Source organism: Delphinus delphis, chromosome 1 (assembly GCF_949987515.2).
Source record: "Delphinus delphis chromosome 1, mDelDel1.2, whole genome shotgun sequence".
Classification (NCBI taxonomy): domain Eukaryota; kingdom Metazoa; phylum Chordata; class Mammalia; order Artiodactyla; family Delphinidae; genus Delphinus; species Delphinus delphis.
The window spans coordinates 18,221,497-18,244,863 of NC_082683.1; the positions used below are offsets into that span (position 1 = coordinate 18,221,497).

The 23,367-nt window shown below is 49.1% G+C and overlaps 1 protein-coding gene and 1 pseudogene across 2 annotated transcripts; both read left to right on the plus strand.

Annotated features, from left to right (window-relative positions):
* The first annotated feature begins 5,766 nt into the window (after positions 1-5,766).
* LOC132426234 (elongation factor 1-alpha 1-like) lies at positions 5,767-17,762 on the plus strand (annotated as a pseudogene).
* Positions 17,763-18,559: 797 nt separating this feature from the next.
* Positions 18,560-22,804, plus strand: RPL11 (ribosomal protein L11). Of its 2 annotated transcripts, XM_060015937.1 has the most exons (6): positions 18,562-18,706; positions 19,433-19,583; positions 20,599-20,705; positions 21,011-21,142; positions 22,183-22,293; positions 22,726-22,804. In XM_060015937.1, exons 1-6 carry the CDS (start codon positions 18,701-18,703, stop codon positions 22,753-22,755), a joined length of 537 nt encoding a protein of 178 aa, XP_059871920.1. In that variant the 5' UTR covers positions 18,562-18,700; the 3' UTR covers positions 22,756-22,804. The 2 variants fall into 2 exon arrangements, with proteins under 2 accessions (XP_059871911.1, XP_059871920.1); XM_060015928.1 differs by having other exon boundaries at positions 18,560-18,706; positions 22,183-22,804.
* The last annotated feature ends 563 nt before the right edge of the window (positions 22,805-23,367 follow it).

The following is a 23,367-nucleotide window of genomic DNA, read 5'->3' on the forward strand; positions in this document are numbered from 1 at the left end:
TGCAACAAATTCTTCTGTCTCTATGAAGTTAGGTGAAACAATTACCTATCCTGATCCTGAAGGGTTGTCCTTGTGTGGGAATGTCCCTCTACAGTCCAGTGGCTTTGGTAGAAGAGCTGGATCTGATGTGAGCATGAGTCACATCTCCCCCCAGAGTACCTTGGCAGCTATCACCTTGGTAGGAGGTGGGGCTGGAGGTGGAGAGGCGAGAGCCAGAGCCAGGTGTGAACAGGGGCTGCTATCTGCTCAGTAGATACCACCACCATATCGGGGTGTGGTCAAATCCCAAATTGCTGGAGCAGAAGCCCTGAAGGTCAGGTTCTAGCTGGTTCTGTTCCTTCTCCAGCACCAGCACCTTCTCCCCAGAGGGGAGCAGTGCTGGAGCAAGAGGGGCCAGAGCAGGTGCCTGGTGAGGGCTGGGATGCAGGCTGTGATGTTCCCAGCACACCTGTCAGAGTTCCAGACCACTCCCAATCTGCCACAGGATTTTTTTAAAGAAAGGAAGAATCTGAAGGAAATATGACAATTTAACGATGATAGTATCTGGGTGGTTGTAGGATTATGAATAATTTGGTTTTCTTTCTGTATTTCTATAACCGCTATATTGACTATATATTGCTTTTTTTTTTGAAGCCACTACTTCCTTTTTAAAAAATCAATTAATTAATTTATTTTTGTCTGTGTTGGGTCTTCGTTTCTGTGCGAGGGCTTTCTCTAGTTGTGGCGAGCGGGGGCCACTCTTCATCGCGGTGTGCGGGCCTCTCACTATCGCGGCCTCTTGTTGCGGGGCACAGGCTCCAGACGCGCAGGCTCAGTAGTTGTGGCTTACGGGCCCAGTTGCTCCACAGCATGTGGGATCTTCCCAGACCAGGGCTCAAACCCGTGTCCCCTGCATTGGCAGGCAGATTCTCAACCACCGCACCACCAGGGAAGCCCTATATATTGCTTTTTTATTGAAGTATAGTTGGTTTACAATATTGTGTTAGTTTCAGGTATACAGAAAAGTGATTCAGCTATATATATTTTTTCAAATTATTTTCCATTACAGGTTATTAGAAGATATTGAATATTGTTTCCCTGTTATACAGCAAATCCTTATTGCTTATCTATTTCATGTATAGTAGCTTATATCTGTTGATCCCATACTCTTAATTATCCCTTCCTCCCTCCCTTCTGTTTTCTCTTTGGTAACCACAAGTTTGATTTCCATGTCTATGAGTCTGTTTCTGTTTTGTATACAGATTCATCTGTATTATTTTTTAAATTCCACATATAAGCGATATCATATACTATTTTAGTTTCTCTCACTTGTGTACTGCTTTAATAGTTAATAATTAATTAATTTAGTAATTAATTTTTTCAAACCCAAACTTTAGTGTTGAGGGAAAAAAAGACAGACTGTGAAAATGTGTGAAAGACTGAGCTTGGCCTCCCTGTTTTAAATCCTTTCCTGTACCTTCCGTCCTAGATGTAGGGATGATGGAAAGACACTTTAGTTTGATTCTGGATAAAACTTGCCAATTCCACGAGCATTCACTGCAGACCTATGGTGTGCCAGGCCCTTTGCTAGGTCCTGGGGGATACAGAGATGACTGAGCCATGGTCCTTGCCCTGGAAGACCTCATAATTGAGTCTCCAGTATTGGCTTTTCTTAGAGCTAGAAGCAGTTTTATCTGGAGGCTGAAGCCTTAGACCAAACCAAATTGTCCAAAGGTGGCATTAAAAGAATCAGCAAGTCAGTGAGAAAAGCCCTTTGGGAGAAGGAAAGGGAGAAAAAAGGGGGGGTAGTTGGTGATGTTTTAAAAGAGGAACCCCAGACCTCCCTGGTGGCACAGTGGTTAAGAATCCACATGCCAATGCAGGGGACATGGATTGGAGTCCTGGTCCGGGAAGATCCCACATGCCGCGGAGCAACTAAGCCCGTGTGCCCCAACTACTAAGCCTGCGCTCTACAGCCCGTGAGCCACAACTACTGAGCCCGTGCGCCACAACTACTGAAGCCTGCGCGCCTAGAGCCTGTGCTCTGCAACAAGAGAAGCCACCGCAATGAGAAACCCGCGCACCGCAGCGAAGAGTAGCCCCTGCTCACTGCAATGAAGATCCAATGCAGCCAAAAATAAAATGTAAATAAATAAATAAATTTATGTTTTTTTTTAAAAAAGAGGAACCCAAAGCAGCAAATTGCTTGCTCTGGTCTGAATGCTTCCGTTGTTGAAATCTGAATGCGTGATGTGATGGTATTAGGAGATCTGGCCTTTGGGGACTGCGCCCTTATAAAAGGGGCCTGAGAGAGCTCCCTTGCCCCCTCCACCATGTGAGGACACAACAAGAAGTCAGCCCCCCAGAAGAGGGCCCTGCCCCAACCATGCTGGCATCCTAACCTCAGACTTCCAGCCTCCAGAACTGTGAGAAATAAATTTCTATTGTTTTTCAGCCATGCAGTCTGTAGTGTTTTGTTATAGCAGCCTGAACTAAAACACTGCCGATGGTGGAGTTTCTGGGGTGATGATAGGCTGGTGCAGAGAAGGACCCTCAGGGACAGTTAAGTCACTACCAACCTCCCCTTGGCAAAAAGCCCAGTCCAGTGCTTTTAAAAACCCAGATACTGGAAAACCCCTTAAGAGGTAAAATGAAATTTCTGACCCATTTGGGGAGGTGGTCAGCAAATAATCAGCATGTTAAAACCATTGACTAGGCACTTATTGACATATTTCTACAGGCTAATGCCATACAACAAACAGGCATTTCTGCAGCAAAATCATTTTACAGCTCACATGATGTTCACAATAATCCTGTGAGGACGGCTATCACCATCCTTCCCTTACCGATGAGATAATGGGGTTCAGAGAGGTCAAGTGACCTGCCCAAGTTCACACAGCCATGAGGTGGTAGAGCTGCGACTTGGGGCCTGGTCTTTGGATCCTAAAGCCAGTTTCCTTCCCAGCACTCCACAGAGAGTCTCAGAAACCTGAGCTGAAAGGCCAGAGATGGGTGAGAAATATAACTGTCCCTACTAGATAGGGTAGGAGGTCTCCGGAAGAAAAGAAGCAGATATAGAGAAGCCACTTTAGGCCTAACCCTTTTTCTCTTTTAATATTTATTTATTATTTGGCTGAGTCTTAGTTGAGGCACACAGGATCTAGTTCCCTGACCAGGGATCGAACCCAGGCCCCCCCACATTGGGAGCATGGAGTCTTAACCACTGGACCACCAGGAAAGTCCCAGGCCTAACCCATTTTGTGATCTAAGCTTGGCCACAATGCTTGCCCTTGAACAGGTCTCAGTAATACTGATCTTAAGGGAACAGACAAGAGAAGTAACAAGAGCAAAGATAATAAATCAGTTGTAAAGACTCCCAGTTCTGTTTCAATGGTAAAGATTAGCCTGAAGCACTGTCTTGAGCTGTTTGCAGAATTTAAACCCCCTCAACCATGAGATCAACTGGAACCTAAGGAATGATGATGCTGACCTTTGCTGACCCTCAGGACTTCAGCCAACTAAAGCTTGGACTCTGTCAACCTTTCCCCCAATTCTATGCTGAGTTCTCCTCTGCTCAAGCCCCCTCATGAATATGCATGCACCCTCATCTTAAAAATTCCCCAGTTTTGCTGCTCCAGGAGACACCGCCTTGGGAAAGATCTCCGGTGTTCTCCTTACTCGCTGCGGGTGAGAAATCCGTCTCCCGCTCCTTGGCTTTGTTGTGTCTTTTGGCTCAACAGCCACCGAGAGGTGAACCCAGTTTTCGGGTAACACTAGGGCCTCACTTTACCTTTTATGAACTTGTGGGAGTTAACAGCCAAACATTTCTGTTCACATAAGAAGATGCAAAATAATTAGTAAACAGCAAAGCTTAGATGAAGTTGAAATTAACTACATCATCCAACCACCCACTCACAAATCCTTTCTCTACCACCACCTGTATCCAAGAGGAAGGACCAGAATTGGTCATGTCATCAGCAAAGGGTTTAGTAACAGCCCCTCAGCTGTCCCCAGCTCCCAGTCGCCCTGGTTGTAAGAATATTTTTCTCTGCGGTTTGTGGTTAGAGCGCCCCCAAGTGTTTCTCCTTCGCCTTAAGTCTTTTAAAGCAGGGGTCCCCAACCCACCCCCCGCCCCCGGCCACGGACCAGTACCAGTCCATGGCCTGTTAGGAACAGGGCTGCATAGCAGGAGGTGAGCGGCGGGCATCTGCCACTCTCCATCGCTCACATTACCGCCTGAACACCCCCACCCCCAGAGTCAGTGGAAAAATTGTCTTCCACGAAGCTGGTCCCTGGTGCCAAAAAGGTTGGGGACCGCTGTTTTAAAGGGCCTACTGTATTGCCAGCATCCTGTGGATTTATAGTGGGGGGAGGGGTGCCGTATCTCCTAGAATCACCACAACACTGAGAGGTAGTTGGAAACCTGGGCTCAGAGGGGCTGGAGGACCACAGGAGGAGAGTGGTAAAGCCAGGGTTCTAATCCAGTTAGGCCAGCGTGTTCTTTCTGCCACCTTTCCCTGCATCACACTGGTCTCCGGGCACAGAGTCAGGTCCTCAGGAACTGATGTGTGGATGGTTCCAAACACTGGCATTGTGCTGGCCTCACACTCCAGTCCAGTAGCTCTGACCCTTAAGCCTGGGGGCAGCCCTTCCCTCAGGGGAGAGAGACCCCTCCAGCTCATCTTCCCCTCCAGGTCCCACCCTCGATATTCACTTAGTGACCCACTCCCGGAGGCTGGGACCCCAGAGATGAACAAGGCTGTGGCTGCAGTCACGTCCCTTCCTCCCTTCATTCCTTCAGACGTTAATTCGCTGAGAGGTAGAGCCATGCTCTGGCTAAGATGCTGGGGTCAGACAACCTGTGTTCCAACCCTCGTTCTGCTACTTTCTCACCGGTGGTCCTGCCCCTGAGCCTCAGCATCCTCGCTCTTCAGAGAGAGTTAGTAGCAGCATAAAGGGGGTGGTGCACACAGGGCTCTGGGGGCAGGGCCCGGAAGGCGGTAGTCGGCGATTCTGCATTTACTCAACAAACTCAGGGTTTGCAATGGGTCGGGCTCTGTGCTGGCTGGAGACAGGAATGAATCCATTTGCTTCCTGAGGCCCAGGACGACCCAGGAGGCAGATATGTAAAAAGCTAGAGCTCCCACCCTTTCCCATACACAGGCCTGAACGCCCAGCAAGTACAGGACCGCCTCCGGACCTCAGGTTCCTTCCTTCACCTCCCATCCTCAGGCCTGCCTTTGACCCTTGGGCCATCTCTTAGTGCCCAACCTGGCATTGGGAGTGGTTGGGGAGAGGGTGTCGTTCAGCATCTCAAAGCCCACAGGTGCCTCCTTTTGGTGGCAGCAGGCTCATCCCCTCCCCTCCTGAAACATGACAGCCCACCCCCTGAGAGCTGGGCCCTGGGTTTTTCCCATGTGGTCCAGAGGACCAGTGGGAGCCAGTGGGGATGTGGGGATGCAAGAGGCAGGCCTGGGATGTGGGCTGTAAAAGGGAGTGGGGCTGGGCACCCGGTGGGTCAGCTCTAGATGCCAAGAAGCACCAGGGGCTCCTCCTGACTCAGGAGGTAGACATGACCCCCTTGGAGCTGGGGGAGAGACCAGAGCAGCCTCCCCAGGCACGAGGTGTTGGGGAGGCCCCCTTCCCCTTCCTTCCCGGCCAACTGTTTTCCTCTCCTGTCTCAACCTCTGCTGGCCCAGTCCCAGGGAAGGTGAGCTAGGGGCAGGGGCCCTGAGCACACCTGTCCTTCTCTCTCCCAGCAGCTCCCAGCATGGGCAAGAGATCAACATCGTGGTCATCGGCCGCGTGGACTCGGGCAAGTCCACCACAAATGAGCGTCTTATACAAATGCGGGGGTGTCAACAAGAGGACCATCGAAAGGTTTGAGAAGGAGGCCTCCGAGCTGAGGCTGCTGTGCCTGAGTGCCCCCCACCCCCTTTCCAGCCTTGGTTTCCCTGGGAGGGAGCCCTTATGCTGGGGGAGGGCACAGCCCGCTCCCGCTGAGCACCTGCTGGGCTGGTAGGTGCTTTTCTTAATCATTCCAGGCAGGTGCTGTGGCTGCCATTTTCCAGGCGAGGAAATGAGGCTCGGGAGGGTTAAACAGCTCGCCTGAAGGTGGCGCCAAGGTTTAAATTCAAGTGTGCCACACTGTATCTCAGGAGGTAAAACTGCATCCCCATTTCCCTGGTGGCGCAGTGGTTGAAAGTCCGCCTGCTGATGCAGGGGACACGGGTTCGTGCCCCGGTCCGGGAAGATCGCACATGCCGCGGACCAGCTGGGCTCGTGAGCCATGGCCGCTGAGCCTGCGCGTCCAGAGCCTGTGCTCTGAAACGGGAGAGGCCGCAACAGTGAGAGGCCCGTGTACCGCAAAAACAAAAAACTGAGTTTTTAAAATATTTAATTCATTTAAAAATAACAGTATGGGGACTCCCCTCGTGGTGCAATGGTTAGGAATCCACCTGCCAGTGCAGGGGACATGGGTTCGAGCCCTGGTCCGGGAAGATCCCACATGCCGCGGAGCAACGAAGCCCGTGTGCCACAACTACTGAGCCTGCGAGCCACAACTACTGAGCCTGCGCCACAACTACTGAAGCCCGCGCGCCTAGAGCCCGTGCTCCGCAACAGGAGAAGCCACCGCGATGAGAAGCCCACACACCGCAACAAAGAGTAGCCCCCGCTCGCTGCAACTAGAGAAAGCCCGCGCGCAGCAACGAAGACCCAACGCAGCCAAAAATAATAAATAAATAAATCTATTAAAAAAAATAACAGTGATAAACCCCTTACATATTAAATAAATATCATAGTTTTGTGTTTGAAAAGTAACTATTTTTCAAAACAAAAAAATCCTAGAGCGGTGGCATTGTTTTACATTTTTTGCAGGTATCATTAATGTCTGGCTTAATGGCAGGCAGCTGGATTCTCTTATCAGCTTCTGCATTAAATCTGTTGCAATTTCATGTCATGTAGCCTCTAAAAAACACAGCTAGAGGACCTGGAACCACTCTTTGAGAACTGCTTATCTAATATATATTCTAGACTGTGGGAGACTTTATACAAGTTCCTAAGTCAGGACACCTGGGTTCTAGTCCTATCTCCTAATAAACTAATTCATTTTCTTGAAGAATCCACCTGGTCTCTGGATTCTCCTGATCTCCACTCTGCCTTCAGGGCCTAGCACAGCACTTAGAACTGAAATGAACAAATGTTCAGGGTCTCCCAGCTGGCAAGAGGCAGAGCACACCCTAGACTAACATGGTAACCTGTATATGCTACAGAATTTTTAGTAGCCTCATTTTCACCAGTGCTGAAAGAAATTCAACTTACCCAGGATCCCAGGGGTAATTCTCAGTCACAGCTACCATTTAACACAGGGTAATGGTTAAGAGCATGAACTTTAGCGTCAGATGCCTTGGGTTCAAATCCTGCCTCTGCTGCTTATTACCTGTGTGACCCTGAGCTAGTCAGTTCATTTCTCTATTATGTCATCTGTAGAATGGAGGTAATAAAACTTCACTGAATCGCTGTGAGAATTCAATGAGATAATCCATGTTAAGTACTAAAAACAGCACCAGGTACATGGTCAGCATTACATACATGTTTACTGCTGTTAATTCAAGGCTCACTGTGGCCCTGGGTCATTCTGACTCTAAAACTTGCTCTGAAAGAAAAACTTAATTGTACAAGTAATACATTCTATTATTTTAAAAATTCAAAGGCATCTCCATACACTGCCCTGTTACTGTCTCCTCTGACTCTCAGCTTACTTGGGAACTTTCTTCTTGGTCGGTAGGCAGATTTGGAAGGCAGAGTGACCCTGGGGTTTTCCCTCCCACTCCTGGCCCAGATGGGCAAAGGCTCCTTCAAGTACACCTGGGTGCTGGACAGGCTGAAGGTGGAGCTGGGGCATGGCACACCACTGACATCTCCCTGTGGAAGTTCGAGACCAAGACACACTACATCACCAACATCAATGTCCCGGGTCACAGGGACTTCATCAAGAACATGATCATGGGCACCTCACAGGTACCACCAGGGGGGGCTGTCTGCTCTGCCATGGGTGCCCTGTTATGGGGATGGGCAGTGGTTGTTCTAGGACAGGTCTGAGTTGGACCTTCCTCTCTGTCCCTCAGGCCAGGCAGACTGCACTGTGCTGAACGTGGCAAGTGGTGTAGGCGAGTCTGAGTCTGGCGTTGTCAAGAACAGGCAGACCCATGATTATGCACAGCTGGCCTATACACTGGGCGTGAAGCAGCTCATGGTGGCGGTCAACAAGATGGACATCACAGAGCCTCCTTACTGTAGGACGCACTTTGAGGAAATCAGCAAGGAGGTGAAGGCCTCTCTCAAGAAGATCGGTTGCAACACTAAGGCTGTTGTCTTTGTGCCCATCTGAGGCGGGCTTGGGGACAACATGACAGAACCCAGCACAAAGGTGAGGGCGGATGGGGACAGGGCCAATTACATGAGACTTTCCAACTCAAATCTTTGGGCTTTTCCTCGAATATAATACCTAGGATTTAGAGTGTGCTTCTAGGCCAGTCACTGTGAGTGATCTCCATCGCCATGGGATACATGATTTGATTCCCATTTTACAGAGGAACAAACAGAGGTAACTCAAGACTACGTGACTAGTAAGCATAGAGCTTCACTGTCCAATATGGTAGCCACTGATTATATGTGGCTATTTAAATGATTAAATCAAATAAACGCACTTCCTTAGTTGCATTAGCTACACTTCAAGTGCCCAACAACCATATGTGGTTACCATATTGGACAGTGAAGTTATGAAATATTTGTCACTGCAGAAAGTTCTATTGGGTAGTGTTAGCAGAGTCTAGAATTCTAGCCCATGCTCGCTGCGTCTAAGCTATCCTACCTCTCAGGATGGGTTAAGCAGTTATGGGGGCAATATAAATGTCTAAGATATAGTCACTGTGCCCGTGGATCCCAGAATCTGGTAGGGTTTAACATTCCTAGATGAGTGTCACCCTACTAAGGAAGTCTAGCTCTAGCATCAGACCTGGGTTCAAGCTCCATTTCCATCCCTTGCCCGCAGTAAAGGGACGAGGGAGGTATTAATGCTCTGGAACTTAGGACTCACTTCATGGGGTTGTGGGAATTACCTGGGAGACTCCACATGGGCAACTGTTCACACAAACAGTTGGCGCTCAAGCGCTAACTGCTACTACTTACTGCATTTGCCTAAAGCCTACCTTTTCTATAACTGACTTGAGGATTCTTAAGCTTTTGCTCCCCGCGTACATAGCTATCTTTTCCTGACTATAAAAGTAATGTCTAACATTTTACAAGGAGCATTTCATGCAGATATGAAGCATAAACTGCAATCCCATGGCTTAACAGATAACTTAGTTTTCATGTAGTTCTTTCTCGACGTTCACAGCTGGACTCAAACTAAACATAATATTCTATAACACTTCTAATTTTTAAAATTTCCTTGCCATTTAAACATGTTCAGGGGGCTTCCCTGGCGGCGCAGTGGTTGAGAGTTCGCCTGCCGATGCAGGGGACATGGGTTCGTGCCCCAGTCCGGGAAGATCCCACATGCCGCGGAGCGGCTGGACCCGTGAGCCATGGCCGCTGAGCCTGAGCGTCCGGAGCCTGTGCTCCGCAACAGGAGAGGCCCCGACAGTGAGAGGCCCGCGTACCACGAGAAAACAAAAACAAAAACAAAAAAACATGTTCAGGGGCTTCCCTGGTGGTCCAGTGATTAAGACTCCATGCTCCCAATGAGGGGGCCCAGGTTTGATCCCTGGTCAGGGAACTAGATCCCACATGCTGCAGCTAAGAGCCCCCTTTCTCAACTAAAAGATTCTGTATGACAGCTAAAGATCCCACATGCCGCAACTAAAAAAGAACCTGCATGCCATAACTAAAGATGCCGCATGTCACAGTGAAGATCCCGCGTGTTGCAACTAAGACCCGGCACAACTAAATAAATAAATATTTTAAACATGTTCAATAGTTAATGGGTGTGTTTTGTATTGAATCTCAAAATACAGTATTTTGTTTAGCCATATCCATTATTAAATGAAAATGGTGATTAATGATAGAAGAAATTACTATGTGACAGATACCAGACTAAGCACTTTACACATACAGAACCCCATGAAGAAGGCATTTTATTCCCATGTGAAACAAGAAAACTGGAACACAGTTAAGGAATAGCCCAAAGGCACAAGCTTCTAAGAATACTGTTTCTAATTTTATTTAAAATTGCCATAAGCATTTTGGTAAATAAATCTTTGCATGTGTCCTCAATAACTTAATTAGTATAATCTCTAACGAAACAAAGGGTAGGCATTATTTTGGAGTCTTCTGACATATCTTGCCCAATTGCCCTTGAGAAAGATTAGAACTGCCATTGGCAATGTGTTCCTTTGGACCGTATTTGAACTTCTGCACACAGGGCACTGTGCTTGGTGCTAAGGGTACCACAGTGAATAAGCAGCAGCTCTGCTCACAGCACTCACAGTCGTGTGTGTGTGTGTGTGTGTGTGTGTGTGTGTGTGTGTGTTGGGAGTGGGGAATAATATCGTGTATGATGACAAGTGCTGAGAAAAATCTAAAAGGTAAAGGGACAAGGTAAGAGTGTGTTAGTGGTAAAGGGGGACTCACCTAAAATGACAAATCTGAAGTTTTTGATGTCTGTTTCCCCACACCGACTTTTTTGTTTGTTTTTTTGATTTTTGTTTTTGGCTGCGTTGGGTCTTAGTTGCTGCACGCGGGCTTTTCTCTAGTTGTGGAGAGTGGGGGCTACTCTTCATTGTGGTGCACGAGCTTCTCACTGCGGTGGCTTCTCTTGTTGCAGAGCACGGGCTCTAGGCGCACGGACTTCAGTAGTTGCAGCACGCGGGCTCAGTAGTTGCAGCACGCGGGCTCTAGGCATGCGAGCTTCAGTAGTTGTGGCACGTGGGCTCAGTAGTTGTGGCTTGCAGGCTCCAGAGCGCAGGCTCAGCAGTTGTGTCGCACGGGCTTAGTTGCTCCGCAGCACATGGGATCTTCCCGGACCAGGGATAAACCCGTGTCCGCTGTATTGGCAGGCGGTTTCTTAACCACTGTGCCACCAAAGAAGTCCCACCCACACGCTGAGTTTTGCTACACATTTCAGCCAGTAAGATAAGGGAGTTTCATGCTCATGTCCTTTTGAGCATTTATTAGGCATCTACCATGTTCTAGATGCTAAAAGAACAAAGCCTGCAGCCAGTGGACTAGATGGTAGACTTGGAGTTTAGACTCAGCTCTCAAATACCTGTGACATTGAACTCCTCGGTTTCCCCAGCTTTAAGATGGAGCTGATGCCAACCTCAAAGGCTGTGCAGGTCTGTGAGTTGGCACAGAGCTAAGTGAGTTGCCAAGTTCATCAAATTAATTGAAGAGCTCATCCTCATTGAGGAGGCTGCTGTTTGATAAGGAGGCGGCCTCATTATCAACTCCCGGTTTAGCCATCTGCCAGTCATTGGTCCTTTGGCAACCTACTTCTGACCCTCAATTACCCCCTCTGGAAAAAGAAGGGATACTTTTATTTTTTTTACAAGTTTGAATTATTTATACAAAATTGCTCATTAAATTTTCTCAAAGCCTCCTACCTCTCCCCTCTCCCCCATCCTCTATAAGAGCTGAGTGTTAATAGAAATGGTAGCCTTCTTCCTTGGGCCACTAATTTTTGAGTCCATGAGGCGAGATGTGTTCTGTGTGGCTTCTGTACTGCATAGCTTTGCTTCTCTTCCATGGAAGAAGGCTTCCTTGACTGGAGCCTCCTTCCCCATCCACCAAAACCTTCCCTGATGCCCCTTCCCCACCCTTTCACCCATGGCACTTGTTGCCTCTTCCCCTTCTGAGAGTCTCACTAAGAACTGAGAGTTCACAGAGCTTGCTGTGAGTGCCCTCAGGGCCAGGGCACCTACCCTCTCCACAGTGCTGTGGTAGGGGCCGGTGTTCCCTTTGATACAGGTGGGATACTGAAGTTTCGAAGCCTAGACGTTTGCTCAAGGACCTACGGCTGAAAGGAGGCACTTCATCAGGATCCCAATTGTCTGCCTGACCTATAAGGTCCAAGTGCTGACCAGCTCTTGGTCAGCCCACCTGGCCCTTAATATCAACCACCTTGATTCTTTCTGTATGTCCTCTGTCCTGGATTTCCAGTTAACTGATATATCTTTGAAGGCAAAGATGATGTCTCTGATGAGCTTTGGGTAGGGTTTTTAGAGGAGTAAAGACAATGTCTGCTTAAAAGGCCTGCATACAATGCACTGTCATACTGAAAGTCCTCTTCCCAGAAGGTCTTTTACTCAATAATGTGCCCTTGCTTATAAGTCTGCTTCCTTGGGGAGCATCTTAGTCTTTAGAAGGTATGAGCGTTAGAGTATCTGAGTCTTGTTTTCCTTCTTATTACTAATGTTTACTTAACTTTGCTGAACATTAACAAGTCCTTCCTCTTCTCTGGACCTCAGTTTCCCCATCTGTATAAAGAGCAGATGGAATGGGATGTAAGGGCTATTCAGATTCTAGGAATCTCTGCTTCCTAAAACGTATGGGCTCAACTCAGGGGCAATGCCTGCGAGATGTGGAGTAATTGCCACCGTTTAGGGGGCACATAGTACGTATCAGGTATTGTGCTTGGTGGACTGAGTGTGGTCTTTTGTGTCTTTACACTGTTCTGCCAGTAGGCAGTGATATTGCCGTTTCACAGATGAGGAAGTCCAGGCTCAGAATGCTTAAAGAAATTCCTTGAGGTCCCATCTTAAGTGCGGGCTGGTACCTGGGACAGGCTTTCCCAGGGCTGAGTAAGGTGGACATGTGGTTGCTTTTCCAGATGCCCTGGTCCCGAAGCTAGAAAATTATCAGGAAGGAGGGGAACGTGGTAGGCACGAAGCTACTAGAAGCGCTGGACTCCATCATGCCGCCTGCCTGCCCTGCAGACAAGCCCCTGCGGCTGTCCCTGCAGGATGACTGGGGGTGAGCACATGCTGGGTGGGGGTACTTGAGGTTGAGGGCCCACTAGGGTCTGGTTTCTCTGTCCCTTCAGGTATTGGCACCATGCCCGTGGGCCAAGTAGAAACTGGCATCTTCGCCCCCTGCAACATCACCACCAAGGTCAAGTCCGTGGAGATGCACCGCAAGGCCCTGGCTGAGCCCCTGCCTGGTGACAACATGGGCTTCAATGTGAAGAACGTGTCCTTAAAGGACATCAGGCAGGGCAACGTGGCAGGGGACAGCAAGAATGACCCACCCTTAGAGATGGGAGCTTCCTCTCCCAGGTGAGAAAGCCCACTTACGGGTGTCCTCCTGAAGTGGCCATACTGTCCTGAGAGCAGGATGGGTCACTGGGTCATTCAGGAAGTGGTCACTGAGCACAGGCTCCATGCTGGGCTCTTGTCAGCAGTGTAGGTACAGTCAGTCTGGGTTAGTACCCTGACTCTGCAGTGTATTTGCTGTTTGCCCTTGAACGAGATGATGCATTTTGGTGACCTGGTTAATTTCCAAAGTACGCTCTTGATGCCTTAAAGCAGGAGTTCTCAAACCAAATGCATTAGAAATCACTGGGGAAGTGGTTCAAAACTTCAGATTCCTAGGGCTTCCCTGGTGGCGCAGTGGTTGAGAGTCTGCCTGCCGATGTAGGGGACACAGGTTCGTGCCCCGGTCCGGGAAGATCGCACATGCCACGGAGGGGCTGGGCCCGTGAGCCATGGCCACTGAACCTGCGCGTCCGGAGCCTGTGCTCCGCAACGGGAGAGGCCACCACAGTGAGAGGCCCGCGTACTGCAAAAAAAAAAAAAAAATTCAGACTCCTAGAACTCTCCCTAGTGGTTCTGATTCAGTAGGTTTGTGTGGAACCTGGGAAGCTGTATGCTTGGACCTCTCAGGTGTTTCCTTGACCCAGAGTCAGAATATGAAGCCCTTTCTTTTTTCTTTTTTTTTTTCAATTTGGCCACGCTATGTGCCATGTGGGATCTTAGCTCCCTTTACAAACCCGCACCCCCTGCAGTGGAAGCGCGAGTCTTAACCGCTGGACCGCCAGGGAAGCCCCATGAAACCCTTTCTTAATGCAATGTCTAGCACATTCTTCTTCTTTTTTTAAAAAATTAATTAATTAATTTAGTTTTGGCTGCGTCGGGTCTTTGTTCCTGCCCACAGGCTTTCTCTAGTTGCGGCGAGCGGTTACTCTTCATTGCCGTGCACGGGCTTCTCATTGCGGTGGCTCCTCTCGTTGCAGAGCACGGGCTCTAGGCGCTTGGGTTCAGTAGTTGTGGCATGTGGGCTTAGCTGCTCTGAGGCATGTGGGATCTTCCCAGACCAGGGCTCGAACCCGTGTCCCCTGCATCGGCAGGCGGATTCTTAACCACTGCGCCCCCAGGGAAGTCCCTGGCACATTCTTCTTTGTGCATGTGGAGGCTAGGACTACCTTGCAGTGATCTTGGGATTATTAAATGTGGTGATGTATAAAACAGCTGACCTGGGGCCACCTAACAAGTTAAGTAGCTATTATTATAATCCATTTTTCTAAAAGGTGGGGGGAAGTGGTACACATAATCATATCTATCACTCATAGACATCATTTATACCCAGCTCTGCCACTTCCTCGCTGTGAAATTTTGGGTTACACAGGCTCCCTGCTGTGAAAATTAAAGTGAAATGAATGACATTTGCTTTGCATGGAACTTGGCATACCCTATAAACATTCAAATATTCACTATAATTTAAAATGTGTCCAAGGCAGCTGACCCCTTAGCTGGTTAGAGCCACTTCCTTTGAAGGATGCTTGGCTAATACCCTCCCCATACCCCATCCCCCCCACTTCCCCCCAGTTCCAGGTGATCATCCTCAACCATCCCGGCAGCATTGCAGCTGGCTACTCACCAGCTCTGGACTGCCACAGCGCCCATCACCTGCAAGTTTGCAGAGCTGAGAGAGAAGCTTGACCGGCACTCAGGCAAGAAGCTGGAAGACAGCCCTAAAGCCCTGAAGTCCGGGGAGGCAGGCATCACCCAGATGATGCTGAGCAGTCCCATGTGCATGGAAAGCTTCCCTGAGTACCCACCCCTTGGTAAGGCCCAACAGCAACTGGCTACCGGGGCTGCTACCTCCTCCTCCCAGCTCCGGGGAGCCAGTTGCACACCTGAGCTAGGAAGCAGAACCTGGTCAGAGGATCTGAGTACCAGGTTAGAAGGGCCCAGAAAGGGAAAGCAGCTTGCCTAGTGTCAACGGGAAGGCAGGGGCCACTTTAGAGCCTTGCTAACTCAAAGTGTGGTCCGTGCACCAGCAGCATGGGAATCCCCTGGGAGTTGGTTAGACATGCAGAATCTCAGGCTCCATCCAGACCTGCTGAATTCAAATCTTCATTTTAACAAGATCTCCAGGTAACTGAGGTGCACATCAAAGTCTGAGAAGCACTGACCTAGAGAAGGTGAACAGTAAAGAGATGAGTAGGGACTTTTTGTCCTTCCACTACTCTCTGGTGCAGTGGTTTTCAAACCTAGTGGATTACCAGAACTACTGATGGAGCCTATTAAACCCAAAGGCTCAGATTCCGCAACCTCTTAGACTCCCCAGTTATCTTAGGCATGACTGCGCTTGAAGCACAAGAACTTTCTGAACTCAGTACACAGGGAATGGCACTTCCTACTCTGTGCTAGGCTCTGTGCTAAACGTTAGGCTGTCAGGGTCACCAAAGCCGTGGAGAAAAAAGCGGCTACGTGAGGCACGGTCACCAAGGCGACCATAAAAGCCGCCAAAAAGTGAGTGGTGATGGCTACTCAGGCCCCTCCAGGCCAGGGGCAGCCCAGGCAGAGCCGCACCCTGCGAAAGAGTGAAGGCTTGGACGTGCTCTTCTCTTGCCTGGGCTGTCCTAAACCTGCCCCTGCTAACTGGGTTTTCTTTTTTTTTTTTTTTTGCGGTACGCGGGTGTCTCACCGTTGTGGCCTCTCCCGTTGCGGAGCACAGGCTCCGGACACGCAGGCTCAGTGGCCATGGCCCACGGGCCCAGCCGCTCCGCGGCATGTGGGATCCTCCCAAACCGGGGCACGAACCCGCGTCCCCTGCATCGGCAGACAGACTCTCAACCACTGCGCCACCAGGGAAGCCCTGGGTTTTCTTCTTGCTGATGAGTTTCAGGCATGGGGATAAAGCACAAGTCATTTTGCCTCTGCTTCTACTGACCTGGATGTGTCAAGCAAGGAGGAAGCAGAGGGGTGCTGGGTCTCATTCTGCCCCTCTGGCTTCCTCCTGGGGGCCTGACTGGTGCAAGAACCAGAGAGCTGGGGTCACAGGGAGGAAAAGGTGTAAAGGGGGAAGCCGGGGACAGCTTCTGGCCCTGGCTTAGATCATCAGTTCCTAGAACAGGACTGGACTCTGGTGTTAGACCCCCTGACTTAAATAGTGTCTATAAACGTTACTGAACCTCTGTGTGCCCATCTATAAAATGGGAAAACAATAGTATTTGCCTCCACAGGGATGTTGAAGTTTGAGTGAGTTGGTGCCTACTGGGCACGGCATATCAGTATCAATTAGGTATTCCTCATTACCACCTGTGGGTACTGCTGTCAAGGGACTCGGCTGGAGAAAAATTGTAGTGGGAGGGAATGAGATGGGAGTTCTTGAGGATAAGCTTTTATGTATCTTCCTAGGTACATGTTTCCCTGAAATTACTTTCTCTACTTTGATGATTTCAGAGTTACAGAGAAGTTTCAAGAAGTCCCACATATCCTTCATCCAGATTCTCCAAATCTTAAATTTACCACATTTGCTTTATCCTTTTCCCTCTCAATATACATTTTTTTCTGAACCATTTGATAATAAACTGCAGATATGCTGCCCCTTTCCTCCAAATACCGAATGTGTGTTTCTTTTTTCTTTTTTTAATAGCAAGTAGTTTGAAAGTTTACTGAGGTTTTTTAAAATTATTATTATTTATTTGGTTGCACCAGGTCTTAGTCGTGCCTCGCCAGCTCCTTAGTTGAGGCAGGCAGGCTCCTTAGTTGTGGCATGCGAACTCTTAGGTGCGGCATGCTTGTGGGATCTAGTTCCCTGACCAGGGATCCAACCTGGGCCCCCTGCATCGGGAGCATGGAGTCTTATCCATTGCGCCACCAGGGAAGTCCCTGAATGTATGTTTCTTAAACCTAAGGACATTCTCTTATGTAACCAAGTTCATATAATCAGGTCAACATTAAATTACCATGCATACATTTCTGAAGCCTACAGATTTTGCCAGTGGGTCCAATAATGTGCTTTATAGGAACAGAAAATGCAGGATCATATGCTATATCCAGCTGTCACATCTCTGGAGTTTTGGAGAAGTCCCTCCCTTGGCTCTGCCCACCCTAGGGGTCTGCCTGAGGCCCCTGCTCTGCACTAGTGCTGGGTGCTTGGTAGAGAAGGCTCAGAGGATGGGCCTTTTCTCTTTGCTTTCCTCCATCAGCCCAGCTTCCCAGAAGTGTCCTTTCGTCCCTAAGGATGATACAAGGAGAACCTGGGGGCTTCTACCTCCCCCACGGGGATGAGAGAAGGAATTATGGCTGTAGAAGAAAGCCCCTTCACTCCTTTTCCACCGAAGCCCTGTATGCTCTCCTTCCTCCATTTGCTTCTGTCAAAGAAACCCCCTGACTCACAGCCAGCTTCTGTCTGGGGTGTGGACCTTGGCACAGCACCCCCTTGGGTCCTGCTGATGAGGATTTAGTGCAAACCAGGGAGGCCTGTTACTGTCTGAGGTTGGAGTACTTGTCTGTCAGACTAATCTGTAAGCCATCTTTGTGCCTGCAGGATGACCCTCTCTTCATCATGTACCATGTCTAACACTTTTTGGGGGGAGGGGGTTGCTTGAATATAGTGGGTTTACATTAATAAGAATAACCCACTATATTATTATTGTTATTATTACCTCATTTAATTTTCACAACAACCTCAAGTGATATAAGTACCAATTTTATTTTTTTTTATTTTTTTTTTTTTTTGCGGTACACGGGCCTCTCACTGTTGTGGCCTCTCCCGTTGCGAAGCACAGGCTCCGGACGCGAAGGCTCAGTGGCCATGGCTCACGGGCCCAGCCGCTCCGCGGCATGTGGGATCCTCCCGAACCGGGGTACGAACCCGTGTCCCCTGCACCGGCAGGCGGACTCTCAACCACTGCGCCACCAGGGAAGACCAATAAGTACCAATTTTAAAGCTGAGGGAAACTGAGGCTGAAGGAGATATAATTAGTAACCTGCCCAAGATCTCATAGCTACTGAGCTAGCGAAGACAGGACCACATCTGCCTGTCTTCACAGCTCAGGACTCTTAAGCCAACACTCTGTTCTAACTACTGTTTAAATATTTAAATGCCATTTGTTTACACTGTTACAGAGTAAAACTGTTACTTCATAATTTGCATAATTGACAGTGTATTCTGGCAGTCTCAACAAGCCAAGAACCACCCGTACCTGAGGCTGTGGGCGGGAACACCATCCCTGGGGACCGGAAATTCAAGGAAATGCCAGTTCAGGGAGCTTTAAAAACCGGTTTTTGGATAAGCCCACGCCCCAGTGGTCAGCCAGCGTCACTTGCAGTTGACATCTGTGTCCACGAGGGGGAAGCCGACTCTACGCGGCTCCAGACGCGCCTCTCTTCCTCTCCCTCATCTCGCTGGTTAGCCTGGGAAAAGGGTCCGCCTTCTGGCCCATAAGGCCCTGGCTCAGAAGTCTCACTTTCTCTTCCTGTTTCCCGTCATGGCGGTGAGTAGCTGAGGTGTGGGTTTGCTTCCCTTCATCCGCTTCCATCCACGGCCGGCGGAGCCTGCGGGGGTTACCTCTACCGCCGCCCGAGGAGAACGGAGACCGCGATGCCGGCCGTGCCGAAACTGGCAGAGCCATACGAGCCGAGGCCGCGGAGCTGGACCCTGTCGCCTTCCTCCCATCCTCCCAGGAGGAGGCTCGGGGCAGCCGCGGGAGACCCAGAAGCACGGCCCGCAGGCTGCAGCGAGGGCCAGTGGAGCGATCGGAGGGGTGTTTGGGACGCGGGGTTCGGACCTGTTGCTGGGCCCCGGGACTTGAAACTTGCCTGGTGCTGGGGAGCCTCAGCCGGTTCCTCCTCGGGGCAGAGGCCAGGCTTCGGGGGACGCTGCCCAGCCACGTGCTGTTTTCTCACTCCTCACCGGCCGTGTAACGGGGCGCCCTCCGTCACCTTACACTTTGAGCCCCTTGGGGTTCATCCGCATTGTCTGTAACTTTTCCACTCGGTACCTGTCCTGTTTCTGTTCACCCGTTCCGTGCGTGGGGGAAGGAGAAAACAAGACCCCGAGATGTCTTCCTCGGTGCTTCCCACACAAACGTGGTGCTAATTCTTGAACCTTTAGGGCTTTCGGGACTATTTGGGATGAGCGGAAATGCGCTAAGTATAAATATTAGGCTGGCAGTTCCGGCGGGGTTGTGTGTGTTGACGGCTGCGCTTCCTTGTTGCAGCAGGATCAAGGGGAGAAGGAGAACCCCATGCGGGAACTTCGCATCCGCAAGCTCTGCCTCAACATCTGCGTGGGGGAGAGTGGAGACAGGCTGACCCGGGCAGCCAAGGTGCTGGAGCAGCTCACAGGCCAGACCCCTGTGTTCTCCAAAGGTGAGTCGTGGCCGGCAGGGAAGGGCTAGTGGCTGGGGATGTCGGGATGTTTCTTACCTCGCCTGCTGTCAAGCCTGTTTCGTACCCGTTTTGAAGGTGATATCTCTTTAAAGTATTGCCTTCCTGAGCTTCCCAAGAGGTATCTCCCTTCCAACATAGGAGTGGTATTGGAATACCAGATTTTGTATGAGCCGAGATTAAGCTAAGGCTAGCCCAAGTAGAGGTTTTTGCAAGTAACGAGAGTATGAGGTAGCGTGGAAATGTTGGGAATGCAGAAAATGGTATTTGGCTTGATTAGCAGTTAGGGTTACATAGGCTACAGCTAGAACAGGGCTGTGTCCCTAGGCTAACCTGGTTCGCATCCCGCCTCCATCACTTGCTAGTCTGTGACTTTGGCTTCTCTGGGCCTCAGCTTCCTTATTTGCATACAGGGGATGGTAGTACTTGCATTACAAGATCGCGGGGGACAGGATAGGTTATATGAAATGCCTGCTGCATACCAAGCACAGTGTAGGCATTACTGTTGTTACATTTTTTGTTTTAAGAGTTTCATTGCTTTGGGGTAATGGAATATGGCAAGTCCTTGGAATCACAGCCTGCCTCTTACTACCAACTGATCTTGTGCAAGTTAACCTTTCACGGCTTCTGTGAAATGGGGATACAATAAGGTTTTAGCAAATATTAGCTATTATTAATAAACATTATTAGTAGAATGCATGGTCATTTTCCTTTAGCTTATACTGGTTATGAACTTGCCCTCCCTGAGACTTTGACATTATGGCTCTGAGGTCTTAATCAGTCAAGTATGGCTGAGTGACTTGGAAGTTGGAAAATCTGTTTCTGTGTTACAAATGAATCTGATTAACGGATACAAGTTGACACTGATTAGAACATCACTTTAGAATGTGGATGGATACTTAATGTCACTTTGGAGTCATGGAGATGATTTTCTGGGGAAGAGGGGAGTGCAGTGGGAGTATGATAACAGCTGACTCCTTGTTACCCCTGTCCGCAGCTAGATACACCGTCAGATCCTTTGGCATCAGAAGAAATGAAAAAATTGCCGTCCATTGCACAGTCCGTGGGGCCAAGGCAGAAGAAATCCTGGAGAAAGGTCTGAAGGTGAGGCTGATCCCTCCGTGGGATAATACTGAAAGCACCAGTTAGCACGTAGTTACAGTGGTAGTAGTTACACTTAATGTTCTGCCTTCTGACTTTTTTGAACTTCTAAAGGGTTTTTCCCTTCCCTTTGAAAGTTAGTAGTTATATGAAGTCCGTAGCTGTGATTTGGTGTAGTGGGAATATCAGATTTTGTTGCTGGCCAAATTACATTGAATTGTGTCTTGGGGGTCCTGAGTGTTGCAAGCTGAGCTAGTTATTGCGGGGTAGAGTTGACAGGGAGTGATTGCTGCGTGTTTTTCCCTCAGGTGCGAGAGTATGAGTTAAGAAAAAATAACTTCTCAGACACTGGCAACTTTGGCTTTGGAATCCAAGAACACATCGATCTGGGGATCAAATATGACCCAAGCATTGGTATCTACGGCCTGGACTTCTATGTGGTATGAATACTTAATCTTTTCTACTCCTGGTCTGTGAGAGTGCAATCTGTTCCTCCTTTATTTCATATGTGCTGTCTTGATGGTGACATGTTGGGTTGGGGCTCTGAGTGTTGTCTGTCTTCTCTCCCTTGGGAAGATACACCTCGTTTGTGGCAGGTGTGGGGATATAGCACTGTGAACTAGATGGACAAGATCCGTGACGTTTACGGTCTAGGATCTAGCAAGCACTGATGTTGCTCAAAGGTGGGCGAAGGAAACAGTTCCATGCAGCCACTGAACTGGAAATTTGAGAGACGGTATTGGGGTTGCATTTGGCGTCTGGGTTGGCTGCACTGAGGCTGCCCTTTCCCTGCTTCTTCCCTTAGACTCTGGGAATGGGGTGGCTTCCATCCAGAGGACGTGGAAGCAGGTTTGACGGTGGGGCTGTTTGCTCAGGATGGGGATTTTAATGGAGACGTGACCATTTGTGTCACTGTGTCATTTGGTCCAACCATCAAAGTAAATAAATGGCAAAACCCTGAAGTCCTGACTAGTATGAACCTGAAGGATGGCAGCAGTCTTCATACTAGATTTGAATATCCAGAGAAATGGTGGTGAGAGTTGGGTACTCACGGGGGATGACAAACCTTTAAGAAGCACTTTTGAGCTGAAGCAGAGGAGAGAAATAGTTATTTCTTTGTGCTTCTTGAAAGTTTAAGATTTATACAATGCACATGTTGGAGTAAAATTTATTTGCTTTTTTTTTTTTTTTTTTTTAAATAAAAGTGCTTTGGGGCATGGGGGCAGTGGTGAATCCTTAGCTGCCATTGGAAGTTAGGTAGGGGAGCGGGGAGGAGCTGCAAGTCCAGCCTCCAGAGCAGACCTATAGTGTATAGGAAGGCGATGTGTCATCTAGGATGCAGGTTCCATCAGACACTGAGATCATGGGTCTCTTGGGCCACCAGGTAACTCTTGAAGATCAGTCACTCCAATGTGTGAGTCTTGTCCATCTGCTCTTGACTCTGAGCTGGCTAGGTGACTGTTGGTTATTCCTGGGACAGGTGCTGGGTAGGCCAGGTTTCAGCATCGCAGACAAGAAGCGCAGGACAGGCTGCATTGGGGCCAAACACAGAATCAGCAAAGAGGAGGCCATGCGCTGGTTCCAGCAGAAGGTAAAGCTTGATGTGTCTCAGGTGAAGTGGTGGAATGTGGTGTTGGTGAATGGAGTTGGGATTCGGGGATGCAAAGTCTAGCGCCCTTTGGTGGGTAGCTCTTTTAAAGGTGGAACATTTGGGCAACTTGGAAAATGGGCTTCCAGGGTTGGTGGTTTAAAAGAACACCCAGAACCAGGCTTTCTCCCCAGCCCCGTGAATGCAGATAGCTGGAAGGGGAGGAATATGGCTTTAATAGGAGCCCCTTTTCTCAGGGTATAGTGCAGTTGAGCATAGTGTAGCAATTGTTAAAGATGGCCAGCTTCCTGTTTGGGGATATGGGATTCAAAGCCGAAGTTCATGTACCTGATTTGAATTCTTGAACGTTAGCCATTGCTGCAGTCTTTACTGTTAACCGCCTGTTCTGAAAAAATAAAATCTGTTCTCTTTCAGTATGATGGGATCATCCTTCCTGGCAAGTAAATTCCCGTTCCTATCCAAAAGGCTAATAAAAAGTTTTCAGTGAAATGTACGATTACTGTTGTGTGTTCTGTGAAAGGAGCCTGGCCATATTCAAGTCCTTGGACCTCAAGCCACTTAAAGCTTCGATGGGAGTAGCTGGTAACAACCCTGTCACCCCTGATTGGATGCCAGTGTTTCCTGGCAGATCCAAACCTGAGAACTTCCGCAGCACTGTCTGTGCTCACCACACCCTTGTTGACAGGCTGTGGTGCAGTGACCCCGTGGAAACTGACTGTAGAGGGGAGGGAATGGTTGGGGCTGGGTTTGAATTTAGAGCCTTGATTAAAGTGGGGTGCAGGGCTCCCCTCTGTTCAGCAATTCTGCTCTTCATTAGAGGTTTTACCAGCAACGATGTATGAAAGGATCAGAGGCTTTGGTGTGGTGCTTGGGATTAAATATTGGACTCAGTTTTCCTTTAAAATGAGAATCTAGAGTTGATGAGACTGTAAGTAGAGAAAGGGAGTGGTCTTTGAGACACATTGCATGGATGTGATTCCTCGCCCTGCATTTTATTAGCTGTGTTTAAATCTGCCTCAGCTTCCCCGTGTGTATCGTGAAGGCAATAATGGTTAT

Excerpts from the sequence above, each read along its gene's own strand:
- RPL11 (XM_060015928.1), top strand. Across the intron at positions 20,706-21,010 it reads TCCTGGAGAAAGGTCTGAAG|GTGCGAGAGTATGAGTTAAG; the intron begins GTGAGGCTGATC and ends TTTTTCCCTCAG. Across the intron at positions 21,143-22,182 it reads ACGGCCTGGACTTCTATGTG|GTGCTGGGTAGGCCAGGTTT; the intron begins GTATGAATACTT and ends TTCCTGGGACAG.